The sequence below is a fragment of the Lipotes vexillifer genome, unplaced genomic scaffold, assembly GCF_000442215.2.
Source record: "Lipotes vexillifer unplaced genomic scaffold, Lipotes_vexillifer_v1.1 scaffold40, whole genome shotgun sequence".
Lineage (NCBI taxonomy): Eukaryota > Metazoa > Chordata > Mammalia > Artiodactyla > Lipotidae > Lipotes > Lipotes vexillifer.
In genome coordinates this window covers 2,704,655-2,721,771 of record NW_006771578.1, presented here as the reverse complement: position 1 = coordinate 2,721,771, position 17,117 = coordinate 2,704,655, and the positions used below count along the sequence as shown (strand labels likewise).

The following is a 17,117-nucleotide window of genomic DNA, read 5'->3' as shown; positions in this document are numbered from 1 at the left end:
TTACAACATTGCTTCTGTTTTATGTTTTGGTTTTTTGGCCGCAAGGCATGTGGGATTTTAGCTCCCCAACCAGGGATTGAACCCGCACCCCCTGCATTGGAAGGTGAAGTCTTAACCACTGGCCCACCAGGGAAGACCCATCAATATGGGTTCTTGATATGCAAAAATGAATACCTCATTTAAAATTTTTCCACTTTATAGATTTATAGTCTATAGTGATCTGGTATTTTAAATACCAATTCTCATTCTTACCAAGGTTAGGGATAATCTACATTATGCTGACAAGGAAAAGAATAAAGTTCATGGTCCCATAAAAAAGGAAATTTAAAAATTTAGCTTCATTAAAACACAGTTAATTCCATCAAAATGTAAAATGGCATAATTACTGAAATTGTATATGAAAGATAGCTACAGGAAATTATATGAGAAAACTCACAGAAACTGCTGCTGTACAAACACAAACAACGCTTCCTCAGGAAGATGCAGTAAACCTAAAATATAACCGCCAAATCATGACACTTCAAAAACAACAAAAAAATATGCAAAGCTCTTCAGCCTCAAAGGGTATCTCATGAATTACTGATTCTAAGTCATATCTGATAATCTTGGTAAAATAAAAATCACTTCTTTCATTGAACCTACTGAATCTCAAGCAAATACACCAATCGGTCATCTCTTCTTTAAACTTCCAACCTTTCTTTTCTATAGCTCTTTAATTATATCTTGGTATACCTGATTTTTATACAAGGTTTCCTTCAAGCTTGTAAGAGCATGAATACGAACATCTACATTTTCATGTTGAATTGCTTTCATTGATAGCTGAAGAGTTGTCTGAAGATCAGTACTCTCAGAGGTCTCCTATATAAAGAGCACAGAGAGATACACCTTATCAATTAACCACTTCAGGAACCATTTCAGAAGGCCTGTATTTCCTACATAGTTACCATTAAAGTAGTTAAAGTGTACCCCAATTGAAAGCAGTTTTAAAAAATAATTTCTATCTCTTCCTTTGTATAGCATATGAACTTTTAGTAATTCTCAGGGAAAGGGATTTCATTCTAAAATCTTTAGATCTGGAGAAAAATTTTATTTCAACTAAAGAGTTTACTTATCCAAAATAAATCCTTCTTGGTAAGAAAGGCAAGTTTCCCTTAATTTACAAAGGGCTACACAATAGCCTTGAACGAGGTCTACAGATTAAGCAGATAAATCATCCCTTATTTTGACTACTTACTTTCTTATGACTGATGATTTACCCAGTAAAAAAGCATATAAAGTCTTCAGAATCAATCTTGCGATCTGTAGTAAATACATCTGCTACTCTGACCCAAGGTCAGGTATCCCACTTCCTGCCCTAAAATTCTATGGAATCATCACTAATATTTTTATAATTTCAGAGAGTTCACTGAACTTCAGGATGTTGGAACTACAGATGATTCCCCTTGTAAAGCTCAGAATCAGATCTGACACTTCCATAACATGGTTTGTAGCACAAAAAAATTGGAATCCTCCCACAGCTTTTTTTCTTTACTCAGAGTATGCAGCTACAGTCACTTCTTTTAGGGACTGTAAGTAAGAACATAGTGATCTGGGTAGTAAAGGCATAAGAACTGTATCCTTTGCTCTCTGTTCTACCTAAACCTATTACATCTTTGATCTAGATGAAATCTTCCTTCTAAAAATCATGGACTCAAGATAGGATTATCTAGTCATCAGAAATTAGCCATCAGAATATGACTATAATATCCTTAGATATGATTCTAAAGAATCTCTACTCAGTGCTCTGGAACTTAGGAATAATTTTGTATCAATGATCTCCTAAACCATACATAAAAAATTAAATACCTTTCTGTATTCCTGTAGAACTGCTTTTATCTTTTTTAATTCTGGATGATCAGGTAAAAAATATATTTCATGAAGAAAATCTTGCACAGCATCCCTAATAGTTAGTTGGAAGAAAAAGAATTACTTGCCAAATATGAAATAAAAAAAAAAAATACAAAGCAGAGGTTGAAACTAAGGCCAACTTAATTCACACTTGAAAGTGCTAGTTGACTGTTGACATGCAAAGTATTTTTCCTAACCATGTCTAGGATTCTCAGGTAATAGTGACAAATAATCAAATCTAACAAAATTACCCTGTGGCAGTCTGCTACACTGGTGGTCCTGAATAATCTCTATGTCTTGGTATATACTCCTATGTGTAGTCACTTCACCTTCAATTTGAGCTAGGTGTGTGACTTGCTTTAAAAAACAGAATGTGGCAGAAGAGATGTTGGGCCTATTTGGGGCCTAAGTGTTAAAAAGGTCTGGAAGCTTCTGGTTTTGTCCTCATGAGAGTCCTGAGTCACCATGTAAGAAGTCTGCCTACCATCAGAGACAGGTTACATGGAGACAGAGAGAAGCTCTGAGACTAAATGAAAGAGGGAGAAGCCCAGCCAAGTCTACCTGCTGGCTGACTGCAATGACCATTGGCAAGAACAGCCAAGGAACTGACCAGCTGAACCCAGCCCAGACTGCAAAATCATGAGTAAATAAAAATGCATGTTGTTTTAAGACACTAGGTTTTGGAGTGGTTTATAATGCGGCAATACAAACCCAACCCCAAAACACAAATTCTCACAAAGATATACTAGAGAAAAATATGTAAGTAATTCTTACTGAGGCTGCAATTTTTAACTTGCTTCAAATATAAAGCCCTAATATTTCTGGGTCCAAATAAAAGTGTTTCTAAATTCTAGTTTTCATTAACTCATGCAACAAACAGGTATTAAGTAACTACTGTGTGCTACTATTTGCTAGAAACTGGGGATGTAACAATAAAGAACGCTGCAATAACTCCTTCACTCAGAGAGCTTAAGGTCTTCTATCTGGCAGAGTGAAAGAGAATTTTTTTATTATATGAAAAGGCAGAGAAATGATTCCTCTAAAATAAACAGCAAAGATTACAATTTGCTTAATAATCCAAAAGGTATTTGAAAAGTGATCTAGATCAGTGGTTATATTTTTCCATTATGTACAAAATACCAAAAATAAAAGTATTTTAATTAGATAAAAACTCCATTAACCTTTTCTTCTGTATTTTCTCCCTGATTGAACAGTTACAGAAAATGATTAATGGAACTGCAACAGAATAAGGATAAGTAAGTAAATAAATAGTACTTAAATCCTAATTTTTCAGAAGTAACTATGACATACAACAGTATGTGCAAAAATGGACAAAAAAAATTTCAGTGTATAGAAAGACATTCCAGGCTAAAAAGCAGCCTGAGTGAAAAATAAAAATGGGAAGGAGTAATGTATATTCTTGCATTAGCAGTCTGGATTGGCCACAGCCTAATATCTGCTTTGAAAAATCTTGGGAAATGATTTTAAGAAATAAGATGTGGCCAGATTTTAGAAAGCCTTGAATATCAAAATAAACAATTTGGAATTTATCAGCTAGGAAATGGAGAAACACAGAGTGTCTCTGCATGCTGAAATGATACAGATAAAGAGATATTTTAAAATATGAACAATATGAAAAAATATAATAAAAGCTTAAAGGAAGGGAGGCTGGTTAATGCAATGAAGTAATAAGGGTTTCAACTAAGGTAAGCTGTAGAAAAAAAGTTATTAGCTCTCCTAATCTTTCTCATGCATTCAATTGTCTGCCTTTTAACTGTGAGAAGAAAGGTAATATTAGTCTCACCCCTTTCAAAATTGATGAAAAATAATTTTGAGTTATTGACGTACTAACTACTAAGCTTAAAATATAATAAAAGTCATGTCACAACTGAAAGAGCATCAGTTTGGTATGTACTGACTTAAAGCATGTCAATTACTTCTGTTTATTAACGGACTCTAAATTAAAAAGAATGTGAACAGTTCCACACTACCAACAGTAACCTTAATACCCTGAGACATAAAAATGCAGTAATAGAAAGCTGTTATCTTTATTAATTTCATTTACAATACCTGTTTTCAATTATGAGGTAGTGAAATATAGCTGCAGTTTCTTTAGGCTGGATGTGTATGAGAGGTAACAAAGCTACAATTACATGACTGAGAAGGGAGCCAAGATAAGCGTGATCCAGGCAACGAACAAAGCAGTCCCAAGCCCTATGTGAGAAAACAAAAGTTAAAAGTCACATCATTTTTATTATTTGCAGAGCTCCATCAGTTAATTATTAGATGAACAAACAATGATACATACAAGCAAAAAGATTACAAGGCAGCTGTAAAAATGGAATAAAGATCAGTACTGTATACTCAAATAGAGTGATCTCTATAATACACTAAGTCAAAAAAAGCAAGGTGAAAAACAATGCTTATTATATGCTACCTTTTGGTGCAGGGTTAACATGAAAAAAAAAGTATCTGTGAGTAAGTATGCATTTGCTTATACTTTTAGAAGGGGGGGATTATACAAAAATTAATAAAAATAGACACATCTATTTTTAGCAATTCAGGAATGAAGGCTAGATTCTCTGAGTGTAACTTGTTACACAAATTTGAATTTGGGACAAAGTAAATGCTTTATATGATTTTTAAATTAAATAAAATAGAAGGAAAAAGCAACCTCTAAAAATTTTAAGCAAACTTAAACTGAACCTTATAATACGAAGTAGATGGCACAGCTATATAGGAAAGAATTCTTTCACATGACTTTAAAACATTATTTTTTAAAATTCTTTCTAATATTCTTTTCCATTATGGTTTATCACAGGATTTTGAATATAGTAAAACATATTATTCTGACTGTACATCTCCAATAAAATATAGTCAAGAACAAAAAGAAACTTTCAGAAGCTTAAACTGCATTCAGTAGTTTTATTGTTAGCAGTATTACTGAAATTAAATTAAATTAGCAATCAGCTAAATCCTACATGCCAAAATCTTAGTGGCCTAAAAGAAATGTGGAGAGGAGACTTAAACGAATCTGTTTGTAAGAGTTACTTAGGGGGTCAAACAACCAAATGTGTGACATGTGCATCTTATATGGATTCTAATTCAAGCAAACCAACATCTTTGGGAAAAAACATCTTTGAAACAATTGGGGAAAGCTGAATTTTAGATAATATTAAGGAATTCCTATTAGTTCTGCTAAGTATAATAATTTATGATGGTTATATATTTTTTTAAATGTCCTTATCCTCTAGATACATCTGAGGTATATTTAGAAGTACAATGACATGATACTGGGTTTTCTTTAAAACATTCCAAGTAACAATAAAAAAGGTAGAGGTGGAAAGATTAAATAAGATTAACAATATTGCTAACTACTGAGGCTGGGAAACGGGTATATAGGGGTTCATTATATTATTCTATTTCCCAATATATTAAAATACTTCACAGAAAAATGTTTTTAAAGAAGGAAACACATTCTCTTTTCAATACAAATAGCCTTTCTATCTTAACTATTTCTTATTTCTGGTTTGAACCCAAATCCCCTCAAAGAGATTAAGAAATCAAGTTAGTGCTATTGGGAAATGCAAAAAATCTAATGAACTCAGGCAGTCATTTACCTGCAACACAATTCAGGAAAATCATCCTTGAATCGAAGGCCAGTTCTCAGTGTGGTCATCATCTTCACCCTCACAGAACTGACATGTTTGGGTCCCATTAATTTCATCAAAGACATCAAACTGTTCAAGGCCTATAAAATAAGCAGGCCTTCAAAATAAAGCCATAAAGAAGCTGGCAGGAGCAGATGAGCCCTAAGGACAAGTGCTTCCCACACTAATCTCAGAGTACCTATTCTCTGGCAACACAAGGTCTAATAAATGTTGGCAGTTTATTCTGTCCAAGTGCTTATGTAAGAGTTATAAATTTGAAAAACACGAGTTGAGTTCTTTTTTTTTTTCCATCTTTGAAGGTGATTTGTTATTTTGGTTCTGATGGTCCTCTTAAGCAGTAATTTTCAAATTTATTAAGAATCTAATACCTATTGTTTAATCTTCTTCATATCCATCCCAACTGCTATGCAGCACATGCATTTTTGTCCTAATGGTACTAAATTCAACATGCTCTAATTTAGTAATAAAACAAATAGGTAACTAGTGACAGACTAAGAAAATAATACACATATTTTTATTGGTGTGGAATACAGAATCAGACTTGCATGAATAGCTCCAGATTCTAATGAAGGGGCAAAGAAATTCTCCAGTCAAACTTAACTATGTGCCAAAATATGCAAACTCTTTATGGTTTAAAACAAACTCTAGTATTCTTAGATTTGAGGTTATTCTCTCACTTGGGATAACAGTAAGAAAGATTTCACATAGATAGAAGTTATTTGGGGGATTAAATTTACCAGTTAACACCAAAAGGACAAGTATTGGTTGCTGACATTTTTAGAGGTTAATTAATTAAGAGAAGGGGAGTACAGACTGAAATAAAAGCTTCCATTCACGGGCTTTTATTATAATTTTACTGACTGAAGAGTGGAGACCAATAAAAAGGGAAATTTAATCAGTATCTAAAATTCTATCCCAATCTACAGACAAAAATTTCCAGGGGTGACCAATTGTGACAGCAATCATAAGGAAATTTCACTGTGCCAAATGCATTTAAACATACACTGACAAATACTGAAGTTACTTTACTTTCTGTAACTTAACATTTTTGGTATTCAAAAGCACCATGGGCCATGACTCACATGAGACCAATTTGGGCCAATGCATTCAATAATGCAACTTCTGTTTGAGCTATCAGGGAGTGCTGGTCTCTTTTCTTCCCACTGAGCTAGATGTTGTGACGACGTGAGCCTGAAGCCGTTGGGGCCATCACCTAGCACTTAAGTTAGAGCCAATCCAAAGGAATTTGAGCTAACTGATTAATTCTGAGAACACCGTGTCCAAAATCAAGCTATGCCCGAAGCTATATTATCCTTACACTTTTAGTCACAGAGCCAACAAATTCCTTTAAGCCAGTTTGGGTGAGTTTTCTGTCCCTTATAAACAAAAGAACAGTAAATGATATAATTTTTCTTTTTAGATTCCCCGAAAGCTTATGTGAGTTGTTCAGGAACACAGAATATCATGTGTTTGATTATTTTTCATCTTTGAATGTTCGCAGGTAGAAGGAGAAGTCATGTCTCCTGCATATTCTATATGAATTCTGTTCTGGCACTTTGCAACTCAACTGTCACCACCTACCATTTTCTTATCTTCAATGCCAACACTGGAGCTCAGTAACTGCATGTTAAAAAAGGCCAAGATGCCCAACAACTTGGGTTGCAAATAATCAGCCTAAGGGGAAAAAAAAAAAAAACCCACATAAAAAAGGTACTATGTAAGTTTTATACAGATCAAATTTCATAAATCAACAATTTATTTATATTATTTCTGTTTTATCTAACTACATTAGGATATTGGAAATAAACAGTTGGTGAATTAAATTTTTCCCAAAGCATATATTTTCACATGTAATACTTTAAAAATTAGTAAAACTGATTTACAATCAAAATATGATTAAATAGTGCTGTGCAGTGAGAAAATCATAAGCTTTTGAATTACAGTTGAACTACGGTGGGATTTTCAGGATCTGACTCATGTCAGCATCCAGAGTTGAGAGGATATTTATCTTAAGGAGAAGAAGAATAGAGAAAGACAAGTGAATGTCCTTATCTAGAGCATTTAGAGCTAAGGTGAAAAAAAAAAAGTACTTGATTACAGAACAGGTACCCTGCCAGAATGAAGGGCTGACATAGAGGTCAATATCCACTGATATAATAGTAATAAAGGGGTACAAGCCTTGGGCATCAACAATTACAGGTTAGGTATCACTGTCCATGGCACTTTGGGTCTCCTGAAGTGGACAGGGTTAATTCTTTCTTGAAAAAGGGTCCTAGAGGAGAGGGTATGGGCTTTAAATCAGCCAAACTTGGGTTTGAATCCCAGTTTTGACACTTCCTAGTATTTGATGCTGGATAAGTTACTTAGCTCCTCTGGGTCTGTAAGATGGGACAATGAAAGCACCAACTGCATAGAGTTGTTGTAGAGCTTAAATAAGATATCACGTGTTAAGCCCTTAGAATATAGTAAAGTGTTAAATAAACTTAAGTTAGCATTATTAAAAACTGGGAATGTGAGTACTCTGCAAAGAAGAATTTTCCCCTCTTTAAAAATCTTTATGTATTATAGGCAAGAAAAGGGACCAAAAAAAAAAAAAGGGAGGGGGCCTGGGGAGAAGTAGCAATTAGAATATTTTCCAACTCCAGGAGAAAGTTGCATTGTTTGGCATTGAGGCACCTAATTTAAGTATCTCTAGGTTACACACACTGCCAGGCTGGGGTCGGGGGGCAGTAAGAAGGGTGTGCACTACCTCACAGTAGAGAGGAAATTAGGTGTCCAACACGTTCTCCAGGTTAGATGTTGGGATAAACTTTTTTTCTCTTCCAAAGCACAGAGAATCATCTGTTTTACCAAAGCCTAAAATTACATTTAATTTACAAACTTCTGATTTGGATTAAGACTCAACTTAGGTTTAATAAGCCATAATTCACTAATCGCATGGCTCCAGCCCATTCTTAAATGAAAAGCAGATATAGATGATACTCGCCTAGTCTGTGTCAACATTCTAATTTTAAAGCTCTTATATTTAGACAAATAGTTCGTTCATCTGTCACTCACCAAATATTTATTATGTATGCCTAGAATACTGTGCCAGGTGTACAAGATAAGCTCTCCCTACTAGCTTACATGGGACACTGATATGAGAAGAAGACATTAAACAAGTAAATATGTACATAAGGTTGTGATAAGTGCTATAAAAAATAAACATGATCACATGAGAGAGAACTGGGATGAGGTGATCAAGAACTTAGATAGGGTGATCAGGAAACTCTGAGATCTAAAGAATGAAAAAGATCCAGGATAATATTCCAAGTAAAGAAACTACGTATTGCAAAGGCTGTAAAGCAGGAAAAAACTTGACATGTTTAAGAAACACAAACAAAACAATGCTGAAATACAGGGAGAAAGGATGATAAAAGTTGCACAATATGGGGCTTCCCTGGTGGCGCAGTGGTTGAGAGTCCGCCTGCCGATGCTGGGGACGCGGGTTCGTGCCTGGGTCCGGTAAGATCCCACATGCCGTGGAGCAGCTGGGTCCGTGAGCCATGGCCGCTGAGCCTGCGCGTCTGGAGCCTGTGCTCCACAACGGGAGAGGCCACAACAGTGAGAGGCCCGCGTACCGCAAAAAAAAAAAGTTGCACAATATGAGGGTGGAAAGATATACAGACCACGTACAGCCTTATAAGAGCAATGAAAACAATGGAAGGAATTTAGGCAGGGGATAATGTGAGTATAAGTTGTAAGAAGAGTACTTCAAATGCTGTGTAAATAACTGATTAAAGATGCAGGAAAGGAAGAGCAATAGGAGAGAACTGTTAGATTTTTACAGTACTCCTGGAGAAAGATGACGGTCACTTGTATAAGGGTGGTGGTGGCCGAGATGGAAAGATATATTTTGGGGCTAGACTTGGAAGGACTTGTTGATACTCAATTTTAAAGGATATAAGAAATGAAGGGCTCATGAATACCATCCAGGTTTTGAAGCAACTGAGCTTCTAGGTAGACACTGGTACCATCTCCTGAGAAGGGAAGACTGTGAGAGAAACAGGTTAAAGGGAAAATAAAGATTTTTTAATGGACATGTAATGTTTGGACTTGAGATGTTTAAAAGACGGACAAATAGAGATTACAAAGAGGAAGCTGGACAGTCTCTATCTGTCGTCTTCCCTCATCCTCAGATCCATTCTCTGCTCTTTCCTGCCTTGCTATGTGCCTAGGAGGATAACCAGATTTCATCACTCAAGATATCTTTCCCTCTGTCTTCCCACTAAATTCAGTCAACAGGAGGCACCAACAAGGGAACAAAGGGCAGGAGGAGAGTGTGTGGTATTTACACTTCCTGTTCTCTCTGCGTTGTGAGGTGGCCCTGGCAGTGGTTATATACAATGAGAGCCCTTCCCCGGAACCATGGTTCTGGCTCTCAACCAGGCTCTGGTAACGCCATTTCTTCCTGCCCAGGACTAAGGGGAGCATATGTTTTCTGCCATTTCTAGTCCCTGGGCTCCTTAACATTCCATGCTGGTTCTCTTAACCCTGCCCATATCAATGAAAATAGTCCCTTCATTAAATTCTTTTCAGTGAAACATTTTTGTGTATTCCATCTGTTTCCTGCCAGGACCTAACTTGCATAAGCCCAAAAGTCCAAAGCTCAAAAGAGGTGTGGACTAGAATTTCCACTATGAAATCATCAAAACGTAAATCATATTACAGGACCAGATGAATTCAGATTCTTTCTCATTTAAAGAGAGAATATTTATAGAGAAAAAGACCCAATTACACAGTACTGAATCAATCTAACATTTAGAGGATAAAGTAGATAAAGTAAAGATTAAGAATGAGTGGACAAAGAAAAGAAAAAAAAGAATGAGTGGACAATCAACAGATGAATGGATAAAGAAGATGTGGTACATATATACAACGGAATCCTACTCAGCCATAAAAAAGAATGAAATAATACCATTTGTAGCAACATGGATGAACCAAGGGATTATCATACTATGTGAATACTATGTGAAATAAGTCAGAAAGAGAAAGACAAATACCATATGCTATCACTTATATGTGGAATCTAAAATATGACACAAATGAACTTTATTGACCAAACAGAAACAGACTCACAGACATAGAGAACAGACCTGTGGTTGCCAAGGGGGAGGGGGTAGGGGAGGGATAGATTGGGAGTTTGGGATTAGCAGATGCAAACTATTATATATAGAATGGATAAACAACAAGGTCCTACTGTATAGCACAGGGAACTATATTCAGTATTCTGTAATAAACCATAATGGAAAGGACTATGAAAAAGAATATATAGATGTTAACTGAATCACTTTGCTACACAGCAGAAATTAACACAACATTGTGTTGTGTTAATTGTAACACAATTGTAACATTGTAAATTAAACATTGTAAATCAACTATACTTCAATAAAATAAATTTAAAAAAAAGAATGAGTAGACAGTGAAGCAAAAAGAAAATCAAGAAAATGCAGTGTCACAGATGCCACATAAGAAAGGATGGTCAGTTGTACTGAATGCTACTGGAAGCCTAGTAAGATAGGAAAAGAGAAGTGACCATTAGATTTGATAGCAGGAAGACTGTTTTTGACCTTAAGATGAGAATTTCAGTAGAATATTTAGAACAGAGTCAGGCTAGAATAAGCTAAAGAATGAATGGGAAATGAGAAAGCAGAGATAGAAACCTCTCAAGATATTTTACTGATAGTCAAAATATCAGCAAAATTTGAGTCTCTTGAAAGAATGAAAGCAATCAAAAGAAAAAATAGTAAGCCTCAGGATTTATGTTTTTTCAGGTGAAGAAATAAAATAGTAAGATGATTTCAGATACGAATTTAAGACAAGGAAAGACAAAAAAGAATAACATATTTTCTAACTTATCTTAAATCTAACAATGGATTTAAATATAGTTAGAAGTGATAAAGTTAGCATGTCATGCCACGGAAGGGGTAGCGCGGGGAGCTACAAACACCCTCTAATCTACAGTGAAAAAGTGGTGAAGAAAAATGAACACTTTTACCCAAAGAAAAAATAAAATCTAAGATCATATGAAAATGCATATTTTTCAATGCTAATATGTATGCTGTGACCATGTAACTTAAATCATCAGCCTTTTCAAAAGAAAAATCCCAATTGAAAATTTAAATAAATCTCTAGCATTTGGAAAATATATAAAACACCTGTTTCTCCAATTTCATAATTAAGCTACAAAGGAGAAAAACCAAGCAAAAAACCCATACAACATATTCCTTACCATTAGTTCGGGTGACGTGATATCTCTTGGGCCCTGATATGGATCATCACTAGATGCAAATGAGGCAAGTATTGACAAACCATTGAAAACCTGTTGATAGTGTTCTCCAATACGTAGCAATAATTCATTATGCAGTCCTTGGAAATCTTGTCTCAACAGGCTCCCGAGTTCAATTTCTGTTTCATTCTAATCCAAAGACACATTTCAAAAATTTAAGAAAAAAGTTTTTTTTTCTCCATACTAATATCTTGGAAATAAGTATACTGATTTTAATACACTATTAGTTAATCAGGAGCTCTAGATCAGGTGACAAGAATTACTAATGATATAAAAAAGTCATTGGAAAAGGATTCTGACCTTGATTTCTCCTGGTAGGTCTGCCATGGGCTACAGGTAATAAAAACAAGTGATCAGACTTTATTCTGAAGTAAAATTTTAAAAAGGGAGTCTAGTTTTCTATAAAGGTTCAAAATGTCATTCACTCATTATTCATGGAAATGTAACCCTGACAGGAAAATCAGTGGCTCAGAGCACAGTCTTTCTGGTCAGACTGCTGATATTTAAATTCCAGCTTTATCACGTATTAGTTGTGCTGTGACTTAGACAAGTAACCTAATCTGACCTTTCTCTGCCTTAGTTTGCTCATCTATCAAATGGAAAAATAGTACTTTTATCTCACTGGGTAACTGTGAGGCGTTATCCAAGTGAAATGATCCATAAAAATTGTTTAGCAAAATTTCTGGCACGTAGTAAGAAGCACTGAAATGTTATTATCATTCCACCTTTACAATAAAGATTTTCTTTCTCAAAATGAATAAATACACTCAGTATTCAAAAAGTCTCATGTGGAAAGAGATCCATAGCTGGCATACCATGAAATATGTGAAATAAATTAACATCAGAGAAAAAGAGTAGAGTTACATATGCATATCTGACAGGTTCTCTTGTTCCCATTAGCCTCTTATTCCTCAGATATTGTTGCTACTATAACACCAAAAAACGAAGCACAAGCTGTAATTTTAAACTTGAAAACTAGCAAGAAACTGGGCCAAACTGTAATCAGAGCACTAAGTAACTAAACTCAGTGCTGACACTGTACTACAGCTGAAGGATACTGCCTCTTCCAATAGATGTAATTACTTGCATATCGTTAGTCACTTTACAGCTCCAATCAATTAATAAATTCTAAAATGAAATTAGCTGGGACTTCCCTGGTGGTCCAGCAGGAAGGACTCCATGCTCCCAATGCAGGGGTCCCAGGTTTGATCCCTGGTCGGGGAACTAGATTCGACATGCATGCCACAACTAAGAGTCCGTGTGCTGTAAATAAGAAGCCCACACACCACAACTAAGAAGTCTGCATGCTGCAACTAGGAAGTCTGCATGCCACAGTGAAGATCCCACATGCCCCAACTAAGACCCGGCACAGCCAAAATAAAAATAAATAAATAAATAAAATTTTTAAAAAAATGAAATTAGCTGAGAATCTGATCCATGAATGGATGACTACCTATCATATACCATTATGGTAGAACAATCAAAGAATATAACAAAAGAATAATTCTATTTAATACTCTCCTTGGCCCAGGGCAAAGCTTATTTACATACCATTTGAACTTATATTACCCTAGGATAGACTATAAACTACTCACTCTATTTCCTATAAGAATGTCACAACAGCTTTCCGATAATGCCAATTTAAACAAAAGAGTAAAATATAAACAAATATTCAATTACCTTTAGATAATGAAGGGCACGTTCTAATTCATCCTTGGAACAGGAACAGACCAAATGGGAAAAAATATACTTGAAATTATTTATTAAAATCTCTCTACGATTGACATTTAATTGTTTTCCTAAAGTTCGAATGAGAGCAGAAGCTGCAGGGCTTGCTTTGGCAGCAAGGTCAGGTAGCAGAACTTGTAGCGTTCTCTGAAAAAGAAACACTACAATTACTAAAAAGTACATTTGTCCAAGTGATAAAATATTCATATAAGCTATGTTCAAAAATAATTAAAAATGCCACACAAATTTGGAGTCCACATACAACATATCTGAATTCAGATATACCATTTATTCATTCAACACATATTTAACGAGCATCTACTATGATTCAGGCACTTCAGATACAGCAGTGAAAAAATAGACAAGGTCCCTGATGGCACAGAGTTTACACTGCAGAGGGGGAGACAGACAGTAAATAAGCTAATGTACAAGTAGCAAAGAAAATAATTTCTCATGAATATGTGTTAAAATGTACTCATGCTCTTAAGGCAGTGGTTCCAAGCCTGATTTACTATTTGAGCTAACTATAGTATTTAGACAATAAGCAAGAGTAGCCATAAATACAATATTTTAGATTTTTTTAATTAAAAAGTTGATGCTGCAATATTAAAGAAAACCTTTTTAACACACCCACCATTCCAACATGGCAACAAATCTACTTTGATTTTGGTCTGTTTCCTTTAAGATCTTGTTCATAAAATAATACACAAAATTCCAAACATAAAATGGTTGATCTTTCATTTATTATGTATCTAATGAACAACTACTACATGTCAGCCACTATCCTAGGCACCGAAGATGTGACAGCAAATAACACTCAGGCCCTGCCCTCAGAGACACTTAACCCTTATTTCCGTTATGCCTTTCAACTTAATATTAATCCTGTAAGACTGTTATGACATTACAGTTTCTCTAAAGTATTTATAATTATTATGTTAAGGTACATAATATTCTAGGACCTAAATATTAGACACCTAGTTTCTTCTCTGGGTTTTGTCTATTGCTACTTGGAAAATGTTGCAATAAACATCTGTGCTTTGGGGCTCCCAGATGGAACTACTGAGGGAAAACGTAAAAATATCTTTGTGGTCCTTAGCGTATAGTATTATATTTCCTTCTAGGATTTGTCCAATTTACATGCAATTTAAGTTTGTTAAAATATGATAATACTGTAGAGAAAAATTCTGCATGGATCACTATTATAATATTAACTAAGAAAAATAAACTTTGCCTTCAGGAAAACATAAGAAGATAATCTACACCATCCATCTTTCAAACCTCAGCCCCACTAATGACTTTTCAAAGGCTTCCCAAACTACTCCATACTACAAACTCTATCATCTGAATTCACAGGTCATCTATAGCACTAGTTTGTACTATATTACTCCAACTCCTTAGGGGTAGGTAAGATCATATTAGACTTTCCATTACCAATGGAACAAATCATAGCACTAAAGACATAAGGGCTCAGTAAACTGAACTAATTAGCATTAATTAAATAGTATGAACCTTTCAAGATAGCTAACTCTATAGAGCAATGACTCAAATCAACACGTATTTCACTTTTATAACATAAGTAATATTATCATATCAAAGTCAAAGGAAAACATGCAAATTTGAAAAAAAAATCTAGAATGGAATAAACACAAAATATTAAATTGAAAACCTCAATTAAGTCAACTATACTTTGCAACTTACAGTAAGGAAACGATTAAGATCAGGGAAGTCAAAAACATTGGCAATTTCAGACAAGGTATTTAAAGCCATTTCTCTCTGGTGAGCCACATCTTGTTTCCGCATCTCAGCATTCTGGCATGGAGTACTAGGAAGCACTGTCATCTGACTGGAGTGGAGGGATTCTACCAAAAACTAAAGCAAAATGATTTATTAGTTTTCACACAAGGAAGAACATTTAACTAATATGTTTTAAGTTAACATAAAGGACAGTATCGGACAGTGTTCTAAACATATTACCTAAATTAGTTTATTACCTAAATTAGTTTATTTAACTTTTGTAACAACCTTAATGAGGTAGATTGTGCATATACTCCCTTTTACAGATGAAGTAACCAGGCTTAGTTAAGAAACTTGAATATCTTGCTAAGGATTACACCACTAACACAGTGCAAAGCCTGTATTTTAACATATCCTTACTTTTCAGCCTTGAATCAACCTTTTTTTTAAAACAAAGTGCCTTATCCATAATATCAAGGCATAAAAAAGTTTATTATCACTAAAAGAAAGGCTAATACAGAAAGGCTTCTCTTAACAGATTAACAATAGAGAGTAATAATTATTATAAGAAGATTTTCCCCCTCCCATTTATAAACAATATCTGCAGACCAAGATACAAAAATATAAAAATGATGAGATTTAGGTTCTTTTAAATAAAGCATTTTTAAAAATACCTCTTTTTTAAAGCAAGAAAAGTAAAACATATATGTGTTCTTTTTTTAACTTTTGCAAAGTAATGCTATTTCCTATAGTCAAGGCGAAGGCTGACTCTCACCTGACAGATGGGTTTCTTATACTGGCTGAAAAAGTTTTGCAGTTTAATACTTTTAGCTGCAACCAGAGCTCTAATTTCTGTGTATGCTGCTCCAGAGACAGATGCTGACTTGGATAATAAACAATGCAATAAGTGCAAGAGTGCAAAAGGTACCAAATCCCCTTTTGCTGCCCTAAAATTATTAAAAAAAAAAAAAGTTATCATCAATGTTTTGAAAATAAATGGAAATCCACAAATAAATGCATACTGATATCACACTTCTTCCTATAACATTACATCTCTCCTATCACCATTTCTAACAGCAGGCAAACGAAAAAGGAAAATGGCCAAAATAAATAAGGAAGTATACAAAAGCTGCCAAACATACCTTCCAATATCCCCTGTTGTAAGAATCAAGGTATCCTTCAACTCATTATTTCTTGAGATCTGAGCATGTGTATATGCTTCCTTCATTCTTAAGACAAAAAGCTAGACGAATAAAATTAACTAGTTAAAGAAATTTTTAAAGTCAGGTTTATGAAAACACAAAAAATTAAATTTAAATAAAATAAAATTTTAATAAAATAAAATAAATAAAATAAAAATAAAGTAAAATAAAATAAAATTTAAAATAAAAATCATCAACCTCTTTTATAAATCCATCTTCAGCATCCAAGGATTCCAATATATGCTTGATATTTCCACTAAAAGCCACTCTAACATCCTTGTCTGGATCTTCCATTAAATTTAATAAAGTTCCAAGAACCATTTTTACATCTGTTTCATCTTCTCTAAAATCAAGGTGCTTACAAAGATGATACAGATTATCTATGAAAGCTAAAGGGCAAAAGCATAAAATACTTAATTTAACACAGTAAACAGAAAAGTTTTACTATAAAAATACTGTCAATAAATAATATACTACAAAGAATGCTAAGTTGTCTAATAAAGTCAATATTTAATGTTTAAATTTGTAAAGCACACAGAATTGTGGAGGATTAAAATGAATAAATAC

General features: G+C 34.4%; 1 protein-coding gene across 1 annotated transcript in view; it reads right to left on the bottom strand.

Moving 5' to 3' along the window:
• The window catches only part of ATR (ATR checkpoint kinase), a 102,853-nt gene that overhangs the window by 65,225 nt on the left and 20,511 nt on the right, over window positions 1-17,117 (bottom strand). Inside the window, exons 11-21 of the mRNA XM_007446982.1 lie at window positions 16,749-16,939; window positions 16,491-16,591; window positions 16,124-16,295; window positions 15,313-15,483; window positions 13,567-13,761; window positions 11,830-12,015; window positions 7,140-7,232; window positions 5,508-5,638; window positions 3,958-4,101; window positions 1,846-1,939; window positions 733-858 (exon numbers count right to left, since the gene is read on the bottom strand). Of these exons, the coding sequence (XP_007447044.1) occupies window positions 733-858; window positions 1,846-1,939; window positions 3,958-4,101; window positions 5,508-5,638; window positions 7,140-7,232; window positions 11,830-12,015; window positions 13,567-13,761; window positions 15,313-15,483; window positions 16,124-16,295; window positions 16,491-16,591; window positions 16,749-16,939 (1,604 nt within the window). The remainder of the gene's footprint in view (window positions 1-732; window positions 859-1,845; window positions 1,940-3,957; window positions 4,102-5,507; window positions 5,639-7,139; window positions 7,233-11,829; window positions 12,016-13,566; window positions 13,762-15,312; window positions 15,484-16,123; window positions 16,296-16,490; window positions 16,592-16,748; window positions 16,940-17,117) is intronic.